General features: G+C 43.4%; 1 protein-coding gene across 1 annotated transcript; it reads left to right on the top strand.

Annotated features, from left to right (window-relative positions):
• Positions 1-1,181: 1,181 nt before the first annotated feature.
• Positions 1,182-14,555, top strand: PNN (pinin, desmosome associated protein). Its single transcript, XM_084632011.1, has 9 exons — positions 1,182-1,372; positions 2,154-2,225; positions 2,666-2,731; positions 7,276-7,348; positions 7,427-7,521; positions 8,848-8,923; positions 10,029-10,184; positions 10,271-10,409; positions 12,177-14,555. The coding sequence occupies exons 1-9, from the start codon at positions 1,260-1,262 to the stop codon at positions 13,466-13,468; spliced, it is 2,082 nt and encodes a 693-aa protein (XP_084488137.1). The 5' UTR covers positions 1,182-1,259; the 3' UTR covers positions 13,469-14,555.
• Positions 14,556-20,190: the final 5,635 nt, after the last annotated feature.

Genomic DNA, 20,190 nt, shown 5'->3' on the forward strand with positions numbered 1-20,190 from the left:
ATCATCTAGGCCAGGCCATCAGCACCACCCAGCACCATGACCCATCTTTCATTCATGGTCCCTTGCTTGTTGACTTCAGATGGGAAATTGGCCCATTTCGTTCACCTAAACTTCGCACACCACCACAAAGCCAAATCCATCAAGTCCCTACGGGATACGGAGCAAGAGAGAGAGAGATTTTCATTTCATGCTAATTCTGTGAGCATGCCGCAGAGCTGGATGCAGTAGAAGAACCTAAACAGCGGGAACCTAGATTAGCAAATAAGGAATTTTACATCCAGATCAGAGACACTTGGCTACCCGGCTCATTGCGCGCTACAAAACCCTGGGCAATGAGCAGGAGGCTTGAGTAGGGAGCTCTCTGCACGGCCTGCACAACTGTGCCGGGGACGACCTGCCCCCTGCCAATCACGCTGCAACCACCGGGCGAGGGGCCGTGGCGGTGCAGGGTGGCGGGCGCACACCGGAGCAGGGCAGGCGGCGCTCTGAAGTCTCTGAAGTGGCTGGGAAGGACAGGACAACAGCGCCAAGCTGGCGCCTCGCCTTGCCCCGCGAGACTAGCAGCCCGGGCGGCTCTCGGCTCCTCCGCAGCCAGTTCGCCCCATGGGCGAGGCAGCTCACGAGGGGGCGACTCCAAGGGAAAGAAGCAAACAGCGCGCGCGCTGACTAGCTACACCCCAGGCCGGGCGGGCGGGCAGACGATCGCTCTTCTTGTCTTGTTTCCAAATAAAATGCCTTGTTATTGGTTCACTTATAACAAAGTAGGAGCTGATTGGCTACTGCCCAGACCTGTTAGTTCTGCCTCTTGCCTTTGAGGCGCCTCGGTGGGAAAGTTGGGATTAGTTCGGAGTGGGTGGAGATGGACAGTATTACTCCGCTTCTGATTGGTTGACCTGAAGGAAGGAAACTGTGCTGGTTGGCTTCTAGCGGTGTCATTTTGTTCGTCCGTTTGGTGATTCGCAGATATGGTAGGCAAAGGCGACTGGTGGTGGGCTGTGGGGGTGTCACTCCGTCATGGGGCTCTTTAATTGGCAGATGAGTCGGGCGATTCTTGGCGCTGGGAGGTGTCGTTCTTCGTCAGGGTTTGGTGATTGGCGGGCGCGGATGGTCGGTGTCAGAGCTCTTGGTGTCACTCTGGCTTTGAGCTCTGTGATTGGCGGGTTACAGAGCGGGACGAGTTGCCTGTAGGCGGAGCGTGTTTCCCCGTTTCCCAGCGGTGCTTTGCGCTAGGCCCCTGGCTAGGCCGCGCTGCTGGCGGGATGGCGGTGGCGGTGCGCGCGCTGCAGGAGCAGCTGGAGAAGGCCAAGGAGAGCCTCAAGCACGTGGATGAGAATATCCGTAAACTCACGGGCCGGGACCCCAACGATGTGAGGTGAGGCGAGGCGAGGCGAGGCCGGGGCTGGGTGGGCGCGCGCCCCGAGGCTGCGGGCGGCGGCTGGGCCGGGCCCTAGCGGTCAGCGCGAGCTTTGCCGGCTCCTTTTCCTGGGGAGTGATGGGGCCGCGCATGTCCGACCCTGGCAGCAAACCCCGCCGACTGTTCGCGCGTTTGGGGGTTCCCCAGGCCACAGCCCGACGCCCCTTCTTGCTTCGGGCACCAGGTTCCGACCCGTGAGCGCGGGAGACGGCCCCCTCCCCCCCCCACACACACACGGAGCGCCCTGGCCTGCGCTGCGGCCTCCCTCTAGCGTGCAGATGGGGGCTCCCCGCCGCTTTCCTTGCTGCTCCTGTGGGCTTGCTGGGCAGGGCGTTGGATCGACTCTCACCACCTCGTGATTGCAGGGACCCGGTGCGTGTGATTTGCCCGCAGGGTCGGTAACGTGTCTAAGGGACACACAAAAGTTCCTTATTTTTTTCATGAATGTAGGTGAGCGCTGCTGCTTATTATTATTATTAATTAATGATATTGAGAGGAGGGGTAAGGTGCGAAAACAGCCCCCCTTTTTTATTTTAAATACAATGCTGGCGATGCAAAGTGGCAGTCACGTCCCTGTGCATCTCCCCAAGGTTTGTGCTGCTGCTCCCCCCGGGCAAGGTTTTTCCAAGCAAGGTTCTGTCACAGTCCATGTCTGGTGTGTGAGGCTGTGCAGGTGGCCAGAGAGAGCATGTATTTATTTACCTTGGTCAAGTTTTAACACCTAGTACATTTCTTCCAGGCCCGCTCAAGGTAGATTATTGACCATCACAGGCCCTGGTGGAGGTAGAGGGCGTGGTAGCATATTGCTAAGGTAAGAAACTTCAGAATTAGGTAAAATAAAAGTTACTACATGTTTGTGTACATGTTAGCTTTAGCTGTGACTACATGAGACGCTTATTTATTTTGTGGCCAACTGTCTGCCCTGGCTAAATGATACTTTCCCATAGTAGAATATCAGGTGTTGGAGGGTCAAAATTACAGGGTTATAGTGTACTTAATGCCACTAATATAGGGTATTTACTTAGTGTTTGGAGAGTGCTATATAATTTGGCTGTTACCAAAATATAGTGAATTATTATGCTTGTTATTTCCTACGAGGTAGGCAAGCATTAACCACACAGACAGGAGATTTGACTTACCTAGGGTCGCAATTGAATCAGTGACAGACATGCATTGGGCACTCCGGAGCTCCAGCTTCCAGGTCTCTGCTCAGACTACTACTTCCTGTCTTAAGTCTTGTATTTTTTTTAGGCGTGGATTCTCGGATAGTGGAGGACCCCCAGCCAAACAGAGGGATCTTGAAGGGGCAACCAGTAGGTAGGTACAGAGGTCGACATAAAAACTTTACTCGGGTAAATGGTCATTATGATTTAACAAATTTAAATTCTCAGAACTGGAAATTGTTAGCTTGGTGGCTTTACAATTACCTGTTTAAAGATTAACCATTCCAAAATTAAGACACTGTTGTCACTAATGTTTTTGGAAGAACACTGTTGCACCAGTAAGGGTATGATTTCCTGTCTGTGTATTAACATGTCCGTCTCACCTTTGACGAAATCTTGTCTCATTTTCCTCACTATAAAATGCAATACAATGGACTATAAGGTTAGTATTTGCTTTCCATTTTAAGCCTCTGGTTCTACTACAGGTATATTCTATAATTGTGAAGGAGTGCAATCAGATGTAGAATTTGAGTGGTAACTTATATACGCATCCTTTAATGGTTCTGAAGTAATATATGGGTGTAAACTGCCTCCCCCTCCCCCCAGCTCAATGGGGTGTGAACAGTGAAATCTAAGATGCTTAATTGTCAACATTAACTGCTGAACATACTAACTGAATGTTTTTGCTAATATTTTTCTCATTGAATACAGTGGTAGAAGTTTGACAGTGCAGGCAGTTTTGAGTATCCGTTTGCTGGGGCAGATAACTACGGCTTCTTTTACACATCAAAATTGTAATGGTTTAACCCGGGGTGGCCCGCCTGAGAAGGAGCCAGAATTTACCAATGTACATTGCCAAAGAGCTACAGTAATACATCAGCTCCCAGCGCCTCCCACCCACTGGCAGCCCTGCCAATCAGCCCCTCCCTCCCTGCACCTCCCAATCAGCTGTTTTGTGGCGTGCAGGAGGCTCAGGGGTGGTGGGGAGGAGTGAGGGCACGGAAGGGCTCAGGGGAGGGGACGGGAAGGGGTGGAGTGGGGATAGGGCCTGTGGCAGAGCCAGGGGTTGATTAGTGAGCACCCTCCAGTACATAAGAAAGTTGGTGCCTGTAGCTCCAGCCCCGGAGTCAGTGCCTGTACAAGGACCCTAAGTTAAACCAATTCAAGCCTATATATAGACAAAGCATAGGGTCACAGACCTGTTACTATGTCTTTGAGTGGCCTTTATGTGTACCATTCTTGATTGCAACTCTGACAGTGAAACTTCATAGCAGTTGGAGTGCTCTTGTGCTGCCTGCTGCTCCTCCCCTCATTGACTTACATTTTGACCAGTCACTTATTCTACTAGTGTTCTTTTCCACATCTCATGCACACTTGGGAAAATCAAAACTCCACACAGTTGATAAAAGAGCACTGACATTTTATTTAAATCAGGGGTCTCAAACTCAAATGACAAGGTCCACATGAGGACTAGTACATTTGCCGGAGGGCTCACCACTGACCACTGCCCCGCCCTTGCCTCACTCCAGCCCTTCCGTGAGGCCCCACCTCTTCCCACCCCTTCCATGCCCCCATCCCAAGTCTGCCCCTCCCTGCCCCCAGGGGGTACAGGAGGGGTGCAGGGGGCTCAGGGCAGGGGGTTGGGGTCCAGGGTGCGGCAGGGGTCAGGGTGCAGGAGGGGTGTGGGGTTTGGGTCCGGCCCGGTGCGCACCGGGGGCAGGACAGGACAGGCTCCCTGCCTGCCTGCCCTGCCCCCACGCCACTCCAGGAAGCGGCCAAGACCTGGGGCGGGGGCACAGGGGTCTGTGTGTTGCCCTGGCCGCTCCTCCAGGTATCTCCACCGAAGCTCCTATTGGCTGCGGTTTCCCGTTCCCAGCCCCTGTGACCCCTCCCCCCCAGGTTGCGGCCGCTTCCCGGAGCAGTGCGGGGGCAGGGCAGGGCAGGCAGGCAGGGAGCCTGCCCCCAGTGCGCACCGGGCCGGAGCCACTCTAGGTAAACGCTGTGGGGAGCTGGCGGGCCACAGAAAATAACCCCATGGGCCGCATGCGTCTTTAAGACCCCGGATTTAAATCACCTAATCTGTCCATAGCCTTGAAAGTGAATAGTAAAAGTCAGATTATTTTAAATGCTTGTCTAAATGGGTTAGGCCAGGGATCTCAAACTCGAATCACCAGGCGTGCCACATGAGAACTAGTACATTGGCCCAAGGGCCGCATCACTGACAGGCCCCACCCCTGCCCTGCCTCTTCCCACCCATTCCTCGCTCCCATTCCAACCCCTTCTTCAAAGTCCCCACCCCAACTCCGCCCCCTCCCTGACCCTATTCCAATCCCTTCCCCAAATCTCCGCCTCCTCCCCGAGCTTGTGGCTCCCCGCTCCTCTCCCCTCCCTCCTGGTAAGCACTAAGTGCCTGGAGGTAGGCAGAGGAGCGGGGATGCGGTGTGGGAGGGTGGGGAGCTTGGTGGGCCGCACAAAATAACTCAGGGAGGGAGCTTGGCGGGCTGCAGGAAATAACTGCGTGGGCCACGTGTTTGAGACCCCTGGGTTAGGCTCTGTATTAGAGAACTACAAACTACCTTCTGTCCCTCTTCCTGCAACATTAAAAGACACATTTAATTAGGCTAAGGCAGCCTCTTTGACTGTGTGCTTGTTGAAAACTGCAGAGCTGGAACTTGGAGCTCTGTACACACATTCTCTAAACATTACTCCCTTAATTCAGCATCTGGGTGTGCTGCACAGTTCAGCAGAGCTGTACTTCAGTCAGTGTTTAAGTGTCCCACTTTCCTCATTTCACTGTACCACTTATCAGACTGTCCCAAGAGTGGGCGTGTATAGATGCCACTCGAAGAAGAAATAGAGGTTACTTGCCTGTCACTGGAGTTCTTCAAGATGGACTCTACACATTCACACTCCCTACCCATTGTCTGTGAAGTCTTTATTGCAGTCACAGACCTGAGAAGGTGGTGAAAGGAACTGAGCTGGCCAGAACACCACGCCCACTTTTATAGCTTTACCCTCAGAACATTCAGGAACAGAGAAGGAGGGGATATTAGGACACTTGGGTGACACTGCAATGAACCATTCAACCACTGGAATTGCACCATAGTGCAACCCAAGAGAGTGAATGTGTAGAGTCCATTTCAAAACACTTTAGTTATAGGTGAGCATGTCCTCTATTTTTTTCTTTGTAGGTCACCTTTAATAACATAAGGAACACAGCAGTGATTTTATTTCTTAGTCAATTCAGCAGACTTTCTTGCCCCAGGATTTAGTATGTATCACTGCCAAATTCAGTGTGTGTGAGTATGTTTGAGGAGCTTGCTGCTGAGTTCATGGCTGTTGATAAGGACTTTCTCCTCTTGAAATCTTTTCTGCGTGATCATACAGTGCAGGTATGGTGTAGAACTTGCAACACTGCAACATTCTGTAGCAACAATTTTACCTAGGTTTGACTTTATAGAAGGCTCAAAGAAACCGGGTTGTGAAGGAGATATCTTAAATAAACACAACCAACACACAGGAACAGAATCTCATAAAATTTTGTTTTGCTTTGCTCAAGTTTATTCTTATGTAACTGATTCTCTTTAATCAGAAACACTTTCTGTTTGGCTGCAGTTCAGCAATAAGGTCTCATCATTTGGTTTTGTTCGTGGAATTTTAAAGGAGTTCCGTAGTTGTGTTCATTGTGTACTCTTTTAGAAAAACAAGATCTGCATTTGTTTCAAAAGTATCTTAAAACATTGCACATATGTATGCAGTCTGTCTTGAAGTATGAAGAGTTCATACTTTAGGTTGGCCTTGTGATACAGAAATACCAGGAGATAAAAATTGGGAATAGCTCTGTTGTTAATTTGTAGGTTTGTTGTTCTTTATTAAGACCTGGATTCAGCAAAGCACTTACACATGTACTTACCGGTAAGTGCTTTTCTGAATTGGTGCCATATGTCTCTCAAAAGTAGTTAGAAATTACTTCGTTTTAAAGCATTTTACTGCTTGATCATCAATCATTTTCACTAAAAAAAATCATATTGCGGTACTGTACTAGTCTGCTGCTTCTTAGACCACCTTTTAGGGTTTTAACTTTGGAGAATAATTGTTCTGGGTTAAAATCTGTTATAAAGTTAACACTTAATTCTGCAAAAAATGCTTACACTGAAATATTGATCACATTATCTGGAAAATTGCAGTGTTTCACGGATTAATTTATTGTGAGGATTTCATCCATTTTAGATAACTTAAGGAACATTTTCTCCTGAAATTTCAAAACCATTTACAAATTCTGAAGCCTTTGAACTCCACCCTGAAGTGCAGTATGTAAATACTTACTAAACTTAAGCACAGAGAGGTTATAAACTGGGAATAAAACCGAGGATAGTAATGTATTATGTGTACAATAAATACCTAAACAGGCAGTCCTGTCTTTTACTTTACTAGATACTGTTTAAAGCAATTTAAGGTACTGTTTGTAAACTGTAATACTTGTGTTCTCTGACACGGGAGTCCCATATGCAAATCTGTAGCCTGAGCACTATTTATTGGCTATCTTCTAAACTTCTGGACGATGAGAATTTATTGGAAATCTTGGTGCACGTGGCTGCAGCAGTCTTGAAAAGTGCTGTTTCTATTGGGATGTAAACTTTCCTTTATTCTTGTTTCAATCTCAAATAATGATGTTTGACTCTTGTATTTTCTCCTCAGGCTGGGTGGGGAACGTCGGACAAGGAGAGAATCACGCCATGAAAGCGACGCAGAGGATGAAGATGTTAAAAAGGTAACAGTTGAGAGAGTGGGCATTTGGCACACAAGTGCGTAGATGGAACACAAACTAATTGTTTTGTTGTTCTTGTAGCCGGCGTTGCAATCTTCTGTTGTTGCTACCTCCAAAGAGCGAACACGTCGAGACCTAATTCAGGATCAAACTATGGATGAGAAGGGAAAACAAAGGTACAAATCTATTTTCCTTATGCTTATGTGGCACCTTCACATGTTCTGTCTCCTAACATGGAACATGGTATGACTTTTTTAAAATTTTTCATATGGTTCCTGAAGGCAATATTTATACATGACAGGTGACTTTGAAGGACTACCTTGAAAGTAAACGTAGCCTAGGTACACTTCTTAAAATGGATTACATGATAGAGAATGCTTTGTCCTCAGTTCTCACATGCCTCTCCCCTCCCTACAAAGACTTCAGGACTCTGCTCGTGTTGTCTTCTTTCTTCCTGCCTGGCTTTTGCTGCTCAGGGTGAGCCCTGTGGCTCCATGCTAAGAGGAGTAATTGCTTCTGGTACCCTATCTCCTCACCCAAAAAGAGTGAGGGGGAGAAATTTTCTGTTGGGAGAGGCAGTATCCCTTAAAGGGGAGGGGCATAGTTCCTAAAAGTAAGGGACAAGGGGGAAAATCCTAAAGGCAGGGAAAAGAGGAATTGGGTAGGGAAGAAGAATATTCAGAAAAAGGCAGTAATGGGAGGCATGGAGGAGTGAGTTTATGGATAGGGGAAGGAAGTAAATGTATTTACTTTAAACAAGCCTTATAATTGTCAAGCACATTCTGCAATTGGACAAGATCACAACTAGGCTGTTGTCAGTGAACTTTTATTCCCAGCCTCTAGAGTCAAGTGAGAGAGAGAGAGAGTCAGCCCCTACCACTGAATGTGTGACACTCCATTGTATAAGGTTTTGCGGAAACACATAGTAATAGGTGGTCCTTTCCTCGGCTGATAGACATAAGATGGCTGGGGAAATGGAGGCACAGAGAAGTGAAATGACTTTCCTAAGTTCACACAATAGTCCAATGACAGAACCCAGACTCTTCCAGTCCATGGATCCCCCTACTAGACTAAACAGTCAGTTCAGCTTTCGTCTTTCTCTTATTCCCTGCACTTGGAACAGTCTTTTGCTTTTAATTTTTTTGTGCCCTTTTCTAAATCCTTCCTTAAAATCCACTTTTTCCATGTATGTATTTTACAATGAATTCTTTAGTAGTTATTTTTCCACACTGTTACCTGAACTGTAAGCGTGAGGTTTTGTGGACATAGATCATGTCTTAGCCTATTTGGTAAAGCAAAGTGTACACTTACGTCAAAGTATACATTATTAATTATGTTCTACACTGTTGGCACAGTCCATACGTCTTTCTTGTGGCCTTGGAATGTTAATGACCCTATAGAAATAGGTGTCACAAATGTACAATAATTTCCTTCAGTGTTCATGCAAGCAAAAACCCTCTGTTTTAAACTGAGACTCAAAAAGTGTTTTATCTTTTATTCAGGAATCGACGTATATTTGGCTTGTTGATGGGCACTCTTCAGAAATTTAAACAAGAATCCACAGTTGCTACTGAGAGGGTACTTGTTTCTCTTAATATTATATGCCATAATCTGACACAACTAAAGCAAGTGAGGCAAAATTAGGCAGTTACTACTTCAGTGCATGGAGTGAAAAATTCCCATGATGCATGCATTGCTTATAGTGAGACATCCTGACCTCAGGGGCCCAAGAGTTTAAGAAGCTTTTAAAGCTGCTTTGAACTGAAAAGCTATAAAAACTAGGTAGGGACTTTTCTTTCTTTTAGGATTTCAAAGTGCTGCGAAACTCTGAGCTTTGTCCCCAGTTGTCATGACACCAGTGATAAATAGTATATGCTCATAAGAAATTTTAAGAAAGCATCATGTTCTAAAACATGCAGAGCCGGAAAAGGATAACATTTTTCTCTTGGTATTGAGTACTTGGAGTAATTTCAAAGTGAATGGCACTTGTAGCCAACTAAAAGGCTGTCTGTGATATCTAACCCTCAAACAAGTGGTCTATTACTGTTAATACAAAATGAAACAGTTGTTAAAGATAATCATTGACTTAAGATGCAGTGATTCTATTTCTGTGTTCTGATTTTGTAAACCATAGGCAACTGTGCCAAAAGTGCATAAGAATGTAATTGTGCTGTGCCACTTATGTGCACAAGTCAATGATTTTTCTGTAACATGTATTGTAAGCCTTCCCATTTTCAGTAAATAGATGTGTGAGTCTCCTGTGGTATTGATAAAGCCATTGTTAGTAGAGCTGTAACTTATTACTAGATAAGCATTTAAACTAGAAAAGCATTTTTGGTGATTGGTCAGCCTGATCCCAAATGGATGATAGGATTTTTTTTAAAAAAAGAATAATTGCTTAGGTAAAATTAACTATTTAACAATTATTGATAAGTTGCAGTTCTGAATTCTTTCCTATTGAGACAACTGTTTGGTCTTAAACCGAGGTCAGAATTTTTCTACAGGTTGCTAGCTAGCTTCTGAATTCTATCTTAACTTGTGTTTAAAGGAAGAATATATATATTTCACTCCATAGTATAACTGCGTGTAACATTTATGTAACTCTTTATACTTACAAAACTGATCAAGAGTACCTTTTCAACACTAGAAGAAAATGCTAAAACAATACCTTATTTACCTTCAGCAAAAGAGACGTCAAGAAATTGAACAAAAGCTTGAAGTGCAGGCAGAGGAGGAGAGAAAGCAGGTTGAAAATGAGAGGCGGGAATTGTTTGAAGAAAGGCGTGCTAAACAGACAGAACTGCGTCTATTGGAACAAAAGGTTGAACTTGCTCAACTGGTGAGTATTCTCACTTTTACTCTCAGCACTTCTTTTATGTAAAGGATACTCTTGTGTATCTTACATTTTTTTCCTTTGTTTCTCAGCAAGAAGAATGGAATGAACATAATGCCAAAATAATTAAATATATAAGAACCAGGACAAGGCCCCATCTCTTCTACATACCTGGCAGGATGTGTCCCGCTACGCAAAAGCTAATAGATGATTCGCAAAAAAAAATGAATGGTAGGTGGTATATGGAGGAAAAGGAGTGTGAGCGTACTCCCCTCCCTCAAGCAAGATATGTATTTTCTTTAACTTTTTGAATTTCAATATCTTAATTCCTTTACAAATTTTACATTTCTAAACTGTGGTTGATGGAGAAGTGGGAGAAGTGTTTGTCACTTAACGCCTTTTTTTAAAGAAGTCATTATCTAGTGCAAAATTAATTGAGAAGTGGTGTATGCATATAGTCTTTTAAAGGTGTGTGTGTTGTATTCTTTGCTTCATGTTATCGCCCGTAGCCATGTCTCACCTGTAAATGCTAATGAGGCAAGAAGGTAAGGAGGCACATTCCATGGAGCGAGCATGTGTGAAAATGTAAGTGTTACCAAGGAGTCAGCAACTTGTGTGTTCTGAGGAACAGAACAAATTAGCTCTTCTGTGATAACTTAAACAATTTTTTAAAAGTATTGATCTTAAAAATATATGTGTGTGTGTGTGCACCCTTTTCCTCAGAATAACTATCTAAGTTTTCTTTCAGGAATAGATCACTATGTGTGATACTGAGCATCTTATGGGTTTTTTGAAAGGTGATAATTCAGTTGAGAATTTATCAATTGTAGTATTTTCCTTGAATCTTCTTAAACATGAGATCTCGCTCCCTCAAAGCCTTTTTTCTATATTGGGATTATATCATTCTGACTGACCTTCCTAGCTGAAAGGAATGCTGTCAAGTTACATTCTCGTTTAAAACTAGTTCACGTGTACAAATACCTTATTAATAAAATTGAGTTTTATAAACATCTAATTTACTTTTTGCCATTTAGGCTCTTACTACTTTCATTTCATCCAGTTTAGACACTGGAACCTAGTCAGTGCCAATAGTATGAGTACCGAAGTGAAAATGCTCTGGTGTTAGTCTCGTAAACCAGTCCAAGCTTGACCAGATCCAACTACAAGCATTAGGGTTGAGTTGAAAACAGCCTGACACTCCTGGGCTTAGGTCAGGTCAGGTAGTCTCTGATCACCTCTTCTTGCTCATTGGGTCGGCACGACAGCAGTTGCATGCCCCTTTCCTGCCGGCCACCTTCACCTTGCTGCACTGTGCAGTGAGGAGCCCAGCAGGAGCTGGGCCCCAAGGATGGGTGTCAGCACTGAGCACAGGTTCAGGACAGCAACCCAGGGAGACGCAGACACTCTTCATTTGTGGGGCACTAGGTTGAGGTGGCATGAGGGGTCAGTGGTAATTAGCCCGGGTGGCTCCATGGAGAAAACAAAGTAAAGAAAATGGAGTCCAGGTCAGTGGCTAGACCCTTGCAATCTGACCGGAATACAAGTGGTTTTTATCTTGTTTGAAAACAACCCAACATGCTCAGGTTGGCTTTGGATTGGCTATGGTCTAGTTCGGTTTGGATCAGGCTTTAAAATTACGCCCAAGGAAACCTATATTCTGATGTTTAGTTTTTAAATCTATTAATGTTTAAATCAGTCAGAATTCTTCATTGGAATTCTAGAAATGTTGAACATCTGTTGACCAATCTTTTTGGATAGCTTTTCATAAAATCTAAAATTTGGGCTTAAATTTACCTACCTCTGTCCCCTTTCACTTTCTTGGTAAACTATTGTCATCTTTTGCATTACAGTTGAATGGCACAACACTTTTAAAAGATAACAGGACCATAGTATTTTACAATTCATAAACACATATTTGGGAATAAAGTAAGATTTCAGTCTTAACTTTGACAAGTTATTCTGAAATTTACTCTTTCATGTTTGCCTCTTGTTCTCCAGCAATATTTGAAAATAGACGCAATGAGTTTGCAGAACAAATTAACAAAATGGAGGCCAGGCCCAGAAGACAGTCTGTAAAGGAAAAAGAACAGCAGGAGGTGCATAATGAAGAAAAGAAAGAAGAGCAGAACAAGGAGCAGGAAGAGGGTAAGGTGGCTCAGCAGGTGGAAGAGATGGAGACAGGTAACCAGAACAATGATATAGAAATGGAGGAGGCAGGGGAGGAAAAGGTGAAAATAGGGGCAGGTCATAGTGATGCAGAGAGAGAACAGGAGGAGGAGGAGGAGCAGAAACATGAAATTGAGGATAAGGTAGAAGAGAGAGGTGAGGTGAAGGAGAATGACAGGCAGCAGGATAGTCAGCATGAAGAGGTCATGGCTGTAAGAGAGGAAGGTGAGAGTTCTCAGCCAGTGGATAACGAGCAGGATATGATGGAGATGAATGAGGCTGATAGTGTAGAACCATTAGAAAGTGAAAATAGCAAGGAAGTGGCACCAGAAGCTGAGTGTGAAGCTCAGCCAGCCAAAGAGCTTAACGCTGATTCTCCTGAAAAGGAGACAGCTAACAAACCAGAAATTGAAGCTGAACCTGAAGAGAAACAGGAAAAGGAGCCTCAAGCCCAGCCAGAGCCTGAGGCAGAGATACAGCCCCAGCCAGAGTCTGTGCCACTGCCACAGCCTCCACCATTGTCTCAGTCCATTCAAGATCAAGAGCCTCGGGCAGACCAGGAGGAAATCGCTGCGGTGTCTGTAAAGCTGGGTGAGTTGCAATCTGATCAGATCCAGGCGACGAGCGTAGAAATTAAGAGTAAAACTAGGAGTAGAAGCAGGGGTAGGACAAGGAACAAGACTAGCAAGAGTCGAAGTCGTAGCAGCAGCACTAGTACTAGTAGTAGTAGCTCAACCAGCAGTAGCAGCGGCAGCAGTTCCAGCAGTGGCAGCAGCAGTAGTCGGAGTAGTTCCAGCAGCAGCAGTAGCACGAGTGGAAGTAGTAGCAGAGACAGTAGCAGCAGTAGCACTAGCAGCAGTGAGAGCAGAAGTCGAAGCAGAGGACGGGGTCATAATAGGGATAGAAAGCACAGGAGGAGCTTGGATAGGAAGCGAAGGGATGCTTCAGGACTAGACAGAAGTCACAAGTCTTCGAAAGGTAGTAGCAGAGATACAAAAGGATCAAAGGATAAAAGCTCAAGGTCTGACAGAAAGAGGTCTGTGTCAGAAAATAGTCGGTCAGGCAAAAGAACTTCACGGAGTGAAAGAGACCGTAAATCAGACAGGAAAGACAAAAGGCGTTAACAGAAGAGACTAAACTTCCTTAGCCTAATCTTTGCAGCAGAAGATTACTTGATGAGTAAAAGGATTCCTTATGAGGAGGAGAAGGCTGCCTTAACAAATGCATGCTGTAAAAAGTCTTTTGGAAAAAATGCAGACAGTTTACCAGGCATCTTGTACTTTTTACATAATTTTGTAAAAGGTTACTTATCAAAATTATGTGAAGTTCCAGAAAACTGTAAAAATAAAAGAATTAACCCCCCCCTTTGCATCTTTTTTAAATATCCTGTACTCATTAAGAATCTCTGTATATTTTAATAGGTAAATCTTTAAATTGGTGTGATCACTTCTACTTCTGTATCATACATCTTTTTTTGTAGAAATAAATGTGCATTTTAAATAAATGGTTTGAGATGTCCTGTTGACACTTAACTTTCCATCTACATATTTTAGGAGCTTTTATAACATTGTTGCCTAGAATAATTACCATTCTACCTTCTCTCCTCCATCCCTGGCAAGAATTGGAATTCATAGTCCCCCTAAAGATTGTTCACTTCCCCCTCTCTGTCCTGCTTTGGGAAGTTGAGGCTATCTGTTTTCACTCCTTTACTTTCTTCCCCACCCTAACCAATTCTAGCTTGATTTATTTCCCCATTTTACCAATGTTTCTCCAACCCACATATGAGCAGTAGTTAAATAAAAATGCTAATGTAGACCAAGACAGAGTCTGGAATGCTACTCTGTCCTCTGCAGGTGCTCAGGTTATGTTTACAACTATGTTCTGAAAACAATGTCTGTTTAATGATGCTCCCTGCTTTGTTGGCCAGTGGTGGAAAAGGCCAAGACCTCTGGTCACTTTTAACTAGGATCTTATATTTGTTCACCACTGATGAAACTTTGATCCCTGTATGCCACTATGAATATTATGTTGGAGTTATCTGGGACTAATACCAATGTTTTGTGTTCAAGGATACTTTTGAATGTAAGTTCCAAATAAAGCAGTATGGTGTATCAAGGTGACTTTGTTTTTATAATTTTGATTGAAACAATGACATACCTGTTGGCCTGTTCTGTAAATGTGCAAATAAATGTGGCTTATTAGACTACTGAATGGATGCTTGAGACTGTTTCTGTTTCTGCTCATACTAATCTGTGAAGGCTAACATTGAGAGACACAAGGTGAGAGAGGTAATACCTTGTATTAGACCAACTTCTGTTTGATGAAGAGAACAAGCTTTCTGGCTTCACAGAGCTTCACTTCAGGTCTGGAGAAGGTAACCAGAGTGTCCAAACTAAGTACAAGGTGGGAAAGATGAAGCATAAGGTCTTCACATGGTGTAGGAGACCTCTTAAAATGAAGTGGGCAATTAACACCTCGGCAGTTCCAGGAAAATGGAGGGAACCAGGTGTAATACAGATTGTTGTAATGGACCATAAAATCAGAGTCTGTTAAGTTAATGGTTTTTACTGTCCAGCAGAATTATTAATTTAAATTCCCAGGCTTGCCTTTTGAAGGTGTTGTGCAGGTTTCCATGAGTCCTATACAGGCATATCACAATGTGGTATACCTCATCCACTGCATTATATGCCCTAACTCCTGTCTCGTTTCACCCACGTAATCACTATGCATCAAAATTGCACTGAAAAATAAGACTCACACCTGTGGGTGAACACTTTTTACAAAGCGTTCACTTCATATCTGACCTCTGTCCTCACCCTCAAAAGAAACCGGTACACCATCTTCAGAAGACAAGCCTGGGAACTTAAATTCATAACTGCAGAACACTAAAAACCATTGACTTAACAGATACTATGGTTTTATGGCCGTTACAACAATTTATAAAACATTCTGCTGCCTACTAGCCCCTCATTCTCCTACCACTGCTGAGGTGTTAATTGGTCACTTCGTTATAAGTGGTTTCTTCCAGCATGTGTGAACCCTTTATGTTTAACAATCTGTTCTACCTTGTGTTTAGCTTGGGCACTCTGGTTACCTTCTCTAGACTTGAAGAGCACCTCTCTTGGGCTCCATAGCTTGTCCTCTACCAACAGAAGTTGGTCTAGTGAAAGATATTACATCATCAGTGTTATCTTTTATATCCTGGAAGTACCATGGCTACAACAATACCGCAAACAAAAAAGCTAACATCATCTGCGTGCAGTATATATGGTATTTGAAAACAAAAAAGGTGAATGGCAAAACTACTGTACAAGTTAAAAACTGAACAAAACACATTTGTGCTGCGTGTCCCAGGAAGTGAGGGTGGAATGGGTTTGGTAAGAAGAATCTGAGAATGATTCACTCATAAATATCTTCAGGAAATCCTAGAACCATTTCAGAAGGGATATACAATCAACTGCCGTGCTTGTGCCAAACTCCCCTTGTGCTTAATTCATCTTTCAGTTTAGTTCTGCAGATCCACTTCAAACCGTTCAGCCTGACCCATCATTTCATAGTAGTGTAGAACAGTGGACTCTTTTGCTTAAAGAATACTTGACTACCCAAGAATGAAATTAAGTGCTGAGAGTGGATGTTATGCAAGGGTGATGCTGCTGAAGTTTCTGCCTTGCACTAATCAGCTAGCATTCCTTTCAATCGGGATCTTCCATCATACTTCCCTTCTGTGTGCTTTCTGCTTTTGCTTTTGCTTCTCTGGAATTGCTGCTGCTTTTTCTTCTTGCCTGTCAGTGCAAACTCATTTCCCCTTCTGTTTTTTTTAAACAATGGGTCAGAGCTGAGGTGGATTAATCTAATACCTGCAGAAGAATTTGTACATAATCTGCACTGGGGACTCTGTCTTGCAGATTATAATTAGATATAGGGGAGACAAATTCAGCTGTCCCTGTCTCAGTTGGAAAATGCTACATTTTAAATTTATCAGCAATTCTGTTGTTTACAGGGAAGCTATTAGCAAGCATGTCCTTAGCTGCCATAATTTAGTTAACTGCTTATTTCAGATTCCATTTTTAGAAGCCATTTTAACTTTTTTGCCATTTTAACCATAAGTTGCAAAATAGTGTCCAGCTTCTTAAAAAGCTGCCCTTTATTCTGTCAACACAGTTGAGTGGTTTGCTTATTGTCCAGGAAGTGTTGAGTAATAGTAGAGTCCTGGACAAGAAGTGAGCTGTGCTAACCAGACACCACAGCACATAGGTCTGAAGGAATGCACTAGTTCAACCTACAGTAGCAATGCAGTGGATCCTAGTTAGTCAATTAGACAGTGGATTGATTAAATTTAATTCTTATTTTAGGTTTAGGTCCTATTTCAGGCAGCAATAAATTTTGACAAAAGGAGAAAAAAAAGTTTATTTCTGACCTGGTTTGAATGTAAATTAGAGAGGTACTTGGTTAATTGGTTCTAGTTTTGCAGAGTAATAGTGTAGATGGTGTATGTGATAGCTTAATACTTCAGATGCAAGAGATTTTGTCATTATATTAATGGCCACTATATAAATACAGTAAGCTCACGTTGCTGCACTGTTCACAGCCAGCCTTACTAAAATTGTCCTGTCTATTTGGACCCAGACATTTATGTATGATATCGTCAGAAAAACTAAATTTCCCAAAAGCAAGATACTTGCAAACAAAACTAAAACAGAGCCACGTTTGTCAGCAGCAGTAAGTTGTTTTGTAGTCTTTTCAGTAACTTCTCTAAATGCTGAAGTCCCGTCCTCCCTGCATAACATATTCTGGACCATGAAGCTGTGAGATGTCTATTCAGGATTTATTTATTTATTTATTTATTAAAGATAGGGAAAAGCAATCACTTGCTTCAACCAGTATTGAAAATAGCATCTTAAATTGAATATTTCCATAGTGATTGCTAGGTCTCCAGAAATAGAGTGCATGGAGTCATTAGGCAGCTGCTCTCAGCAGGCATAGGAAGAGTCCAATTTCCTGTCTGGAGATGAGGATTAGAGACAGGGAAAGGTCCCATTCTCTTTCCAGTCTCAACAGCTGTTTGAATAATTTGGCAATGAGACTAAAACACTTAACCTTTTAAGTACTGATCACCGTAGTAAGTATATTGTTTGTGTTTTCCAGGTGTTCAGACTAGATGATTATGATGGTCCATTCTGGCCTTAAAATTATGACTAGAAAATCCTCTTTTAGGAAAATCTGAGGTACCTGACATTCATGATCAGTCTACAAGAGACTGCTGCCAAGGTATACAAACAGTCTGACAGAAGTTAAGGTTTTATTTAAACAAAAAATGGTATTTACGTTGTGTTGGTGTTCATAGATTATAAAGTTAGAAGAGACCATTGTGATCCGCTAGTCTGATCTGCATAACATAGGCCATAAGACTTCCCTGAAGTAATTCCTGTTTGAAAGAGAGCATATCTTTTAGGGGGAAAAAATCCAATTTTGATTTAAAAATTGCATGTGATGAATCTACGATGACCCCTTGTAAATTGTTCCAATAGAGAATTACTCTCACTGTTAAAAATTTGTGCCTTATTGGGTGTGGCAAATCAAAGCAAGGCTTGGCAGACAGAAAAGCTGAATACAGTCTCTGGGACCTGACTTCCCTCTAAACTTTGCCAAGTTTTTATTCAGCAATTAGAGGAATGAATTTGAGAGTCTTTCTTCATTGCCATGTCAGCTGTACAGGCTCAGGATGTAATTTATTACCTAGAGAATACATAATTTTCTATTTCCATCAAAGTAGGTCTAGCTGCTACTTGCTTACATTCCTGTTCTCTAAAAAGTAAACAATGCTTACCATGCAGTTTACTCCATACATAGTGTCATGGCTTTGGATATTTCACCAGAGTAATAATGTTATGACTAAGGCCGTGTCTACACTAGAGAGCTTACAGCTGCGCAACTGCACCACTGTAAGATCTCTCACATAGGCGCTCTATGCCGATGGGAGAAAGCTCTCGTGTCAACATAATTAAATTACCCCCAATGACCAGTGGACATAGTGCTGTGCAGACTACCACTTATGCTGGCTAAATTTACGTCACCCAGAAGGGTGTTTTTTTCATATCCCTGAGCAACAACAGTTTTGCTGACATAGTTGCTAGTGTAGACATGGCCTAAGATTAATAAATGACAGGATGGGTTGTTTTTTCTGTATTTTGTCATAAAGTGAAGCCCCACAACCATCCCAGGATACAATTTTCCATTGGCCCTGCATATTGATCAGCACCCATTAATCAAATAGTAACAGGAAATATAAACTGAACTAAACTTTTTTTTTAAATCTGGTGTCTAACACCCTCCATCTTCTAATCTGATGATCCAAAGTAGCTGAGTCCTTTTGTGCTAAAACCAAAAGTCTGCAGGTAGATTGTTCACGAATGATGTATAGAGCTACATAGATGAAATGCAGCAAATGTGCACTAATGCTACATCACTCAGAAAAATCCCTGTTATTTACATAAGCTAACGTCTTTGCCATTAACTCTTAAAACTGCATATCTTTAAAGGAAATTGGAAGTAAATGTTTACAAAATAAAAATCATTGAACTGTAGAAAACCACACAGAGCAAAATTCCATTCTCAGACTAACATATTTTCAATTAAAACAACGAGGAGTCCGGTGACACCTTAAAGACTAACAGTTTTATTTGGGCATAAGCTTTCATGGGTAAAAAACCCCACTTCTTCAGATTTTCAACTGGCCATCAAGTGATTTCTACACATGTAAAGAGGAAAAAGGATAGTGTTAGGGTTAAAGCATTGGGTTAGAATTCAGAGATCTGGGCCCAATTCTTGATTCTACTACAACTGTCATGTGTGACTGTGGGCAAATTACTTAGGGCATGTTTACACTGCAGTGTAAGCCTAGGCTCATACTCAGTCTACAGTCCAAACCTCCCTTCCGTCTACACACACATGTCTCAGGCTCAGACCTAGGCTCCTAGTACCCTGCAGGGGTGGAGGGTTCGAGCTTGAGTCTAGCCAGGACCCAGGGTTAGAGCCCTATTGTTTTGCAGTGTTGATGCAGTCCCCTAGACTTGGATCCTGGGAGTCCACCAAAAGTATCCCACAATCCCATGGGCCAACTTCCTTTGTCTTCTCTAGTCCAAGAATAACCGGTTGACTCAAGGAACACAGAAGCAACCCACCTTGGTGTAGTGCAGGAGCTTAGTGAGTCAGTGTTTAACCTTTCCATTGTCTTCTGACCACCAAGCTGCAAACACACTATCACAAAGCTTTCTGTGTTTCCAATGGAGACTGAACAGAAGAAATCTTTTACAGAGCATGCTGCTTCATGGTCACGGGAGCACAGCCAGATTTGGGTAGATCTCTGGTGCAAGCCAGCAAAACAGTGGACTTTAGTAAGAGTACCAGGAATGACCATGCATACCAACAAATAATGAAGAAACTGGCAGTATTGCAAATTTACCGGACTAGTGACCAACGCAGGGACCAGATTACATTTCTTAAGAATGAGTACCAGAAAATCAGGGACCAGAACCACACTTTGGACTACTTGTTGACATCATGCCTGTTTTATGAGAAGTTTGACTGGGTGCTAAATACTGCATCAAACACGGAGCTAACTGTGGTGCATGATGGTCCCTGGTCAACCAGGATGGTGACTGGCTGACCCCGGAGTCTAGAATGGAAACTGATCAGAGCCAGCAGAAGGTGCCAAGTAAGGCCAGCGCAGTGACTGTGTTTCTGAAACCCGTCCCAGAGGAGACTTTACTGTAGGAGCAGCAGCAGCATGTCCTGGGGCCTTTCTTGGAGGAGCCTTTTGATGCCCCTCTTGAGGAACAGCCCACTA

Source organism: Lepidochelys olivacea (genome assembly GCF_965140295.1).
Source record: "Lepidochelys olivacea isolate rLepOli2 genome assembly, chromosome: 6".
Classification (NCBI taxonomy): domain Eukaryota; kingdom Metazoa; phylum Chordata; order Testudines; family Cheloniidae; genus Lepidochelys; species Lepidochelys olivacea.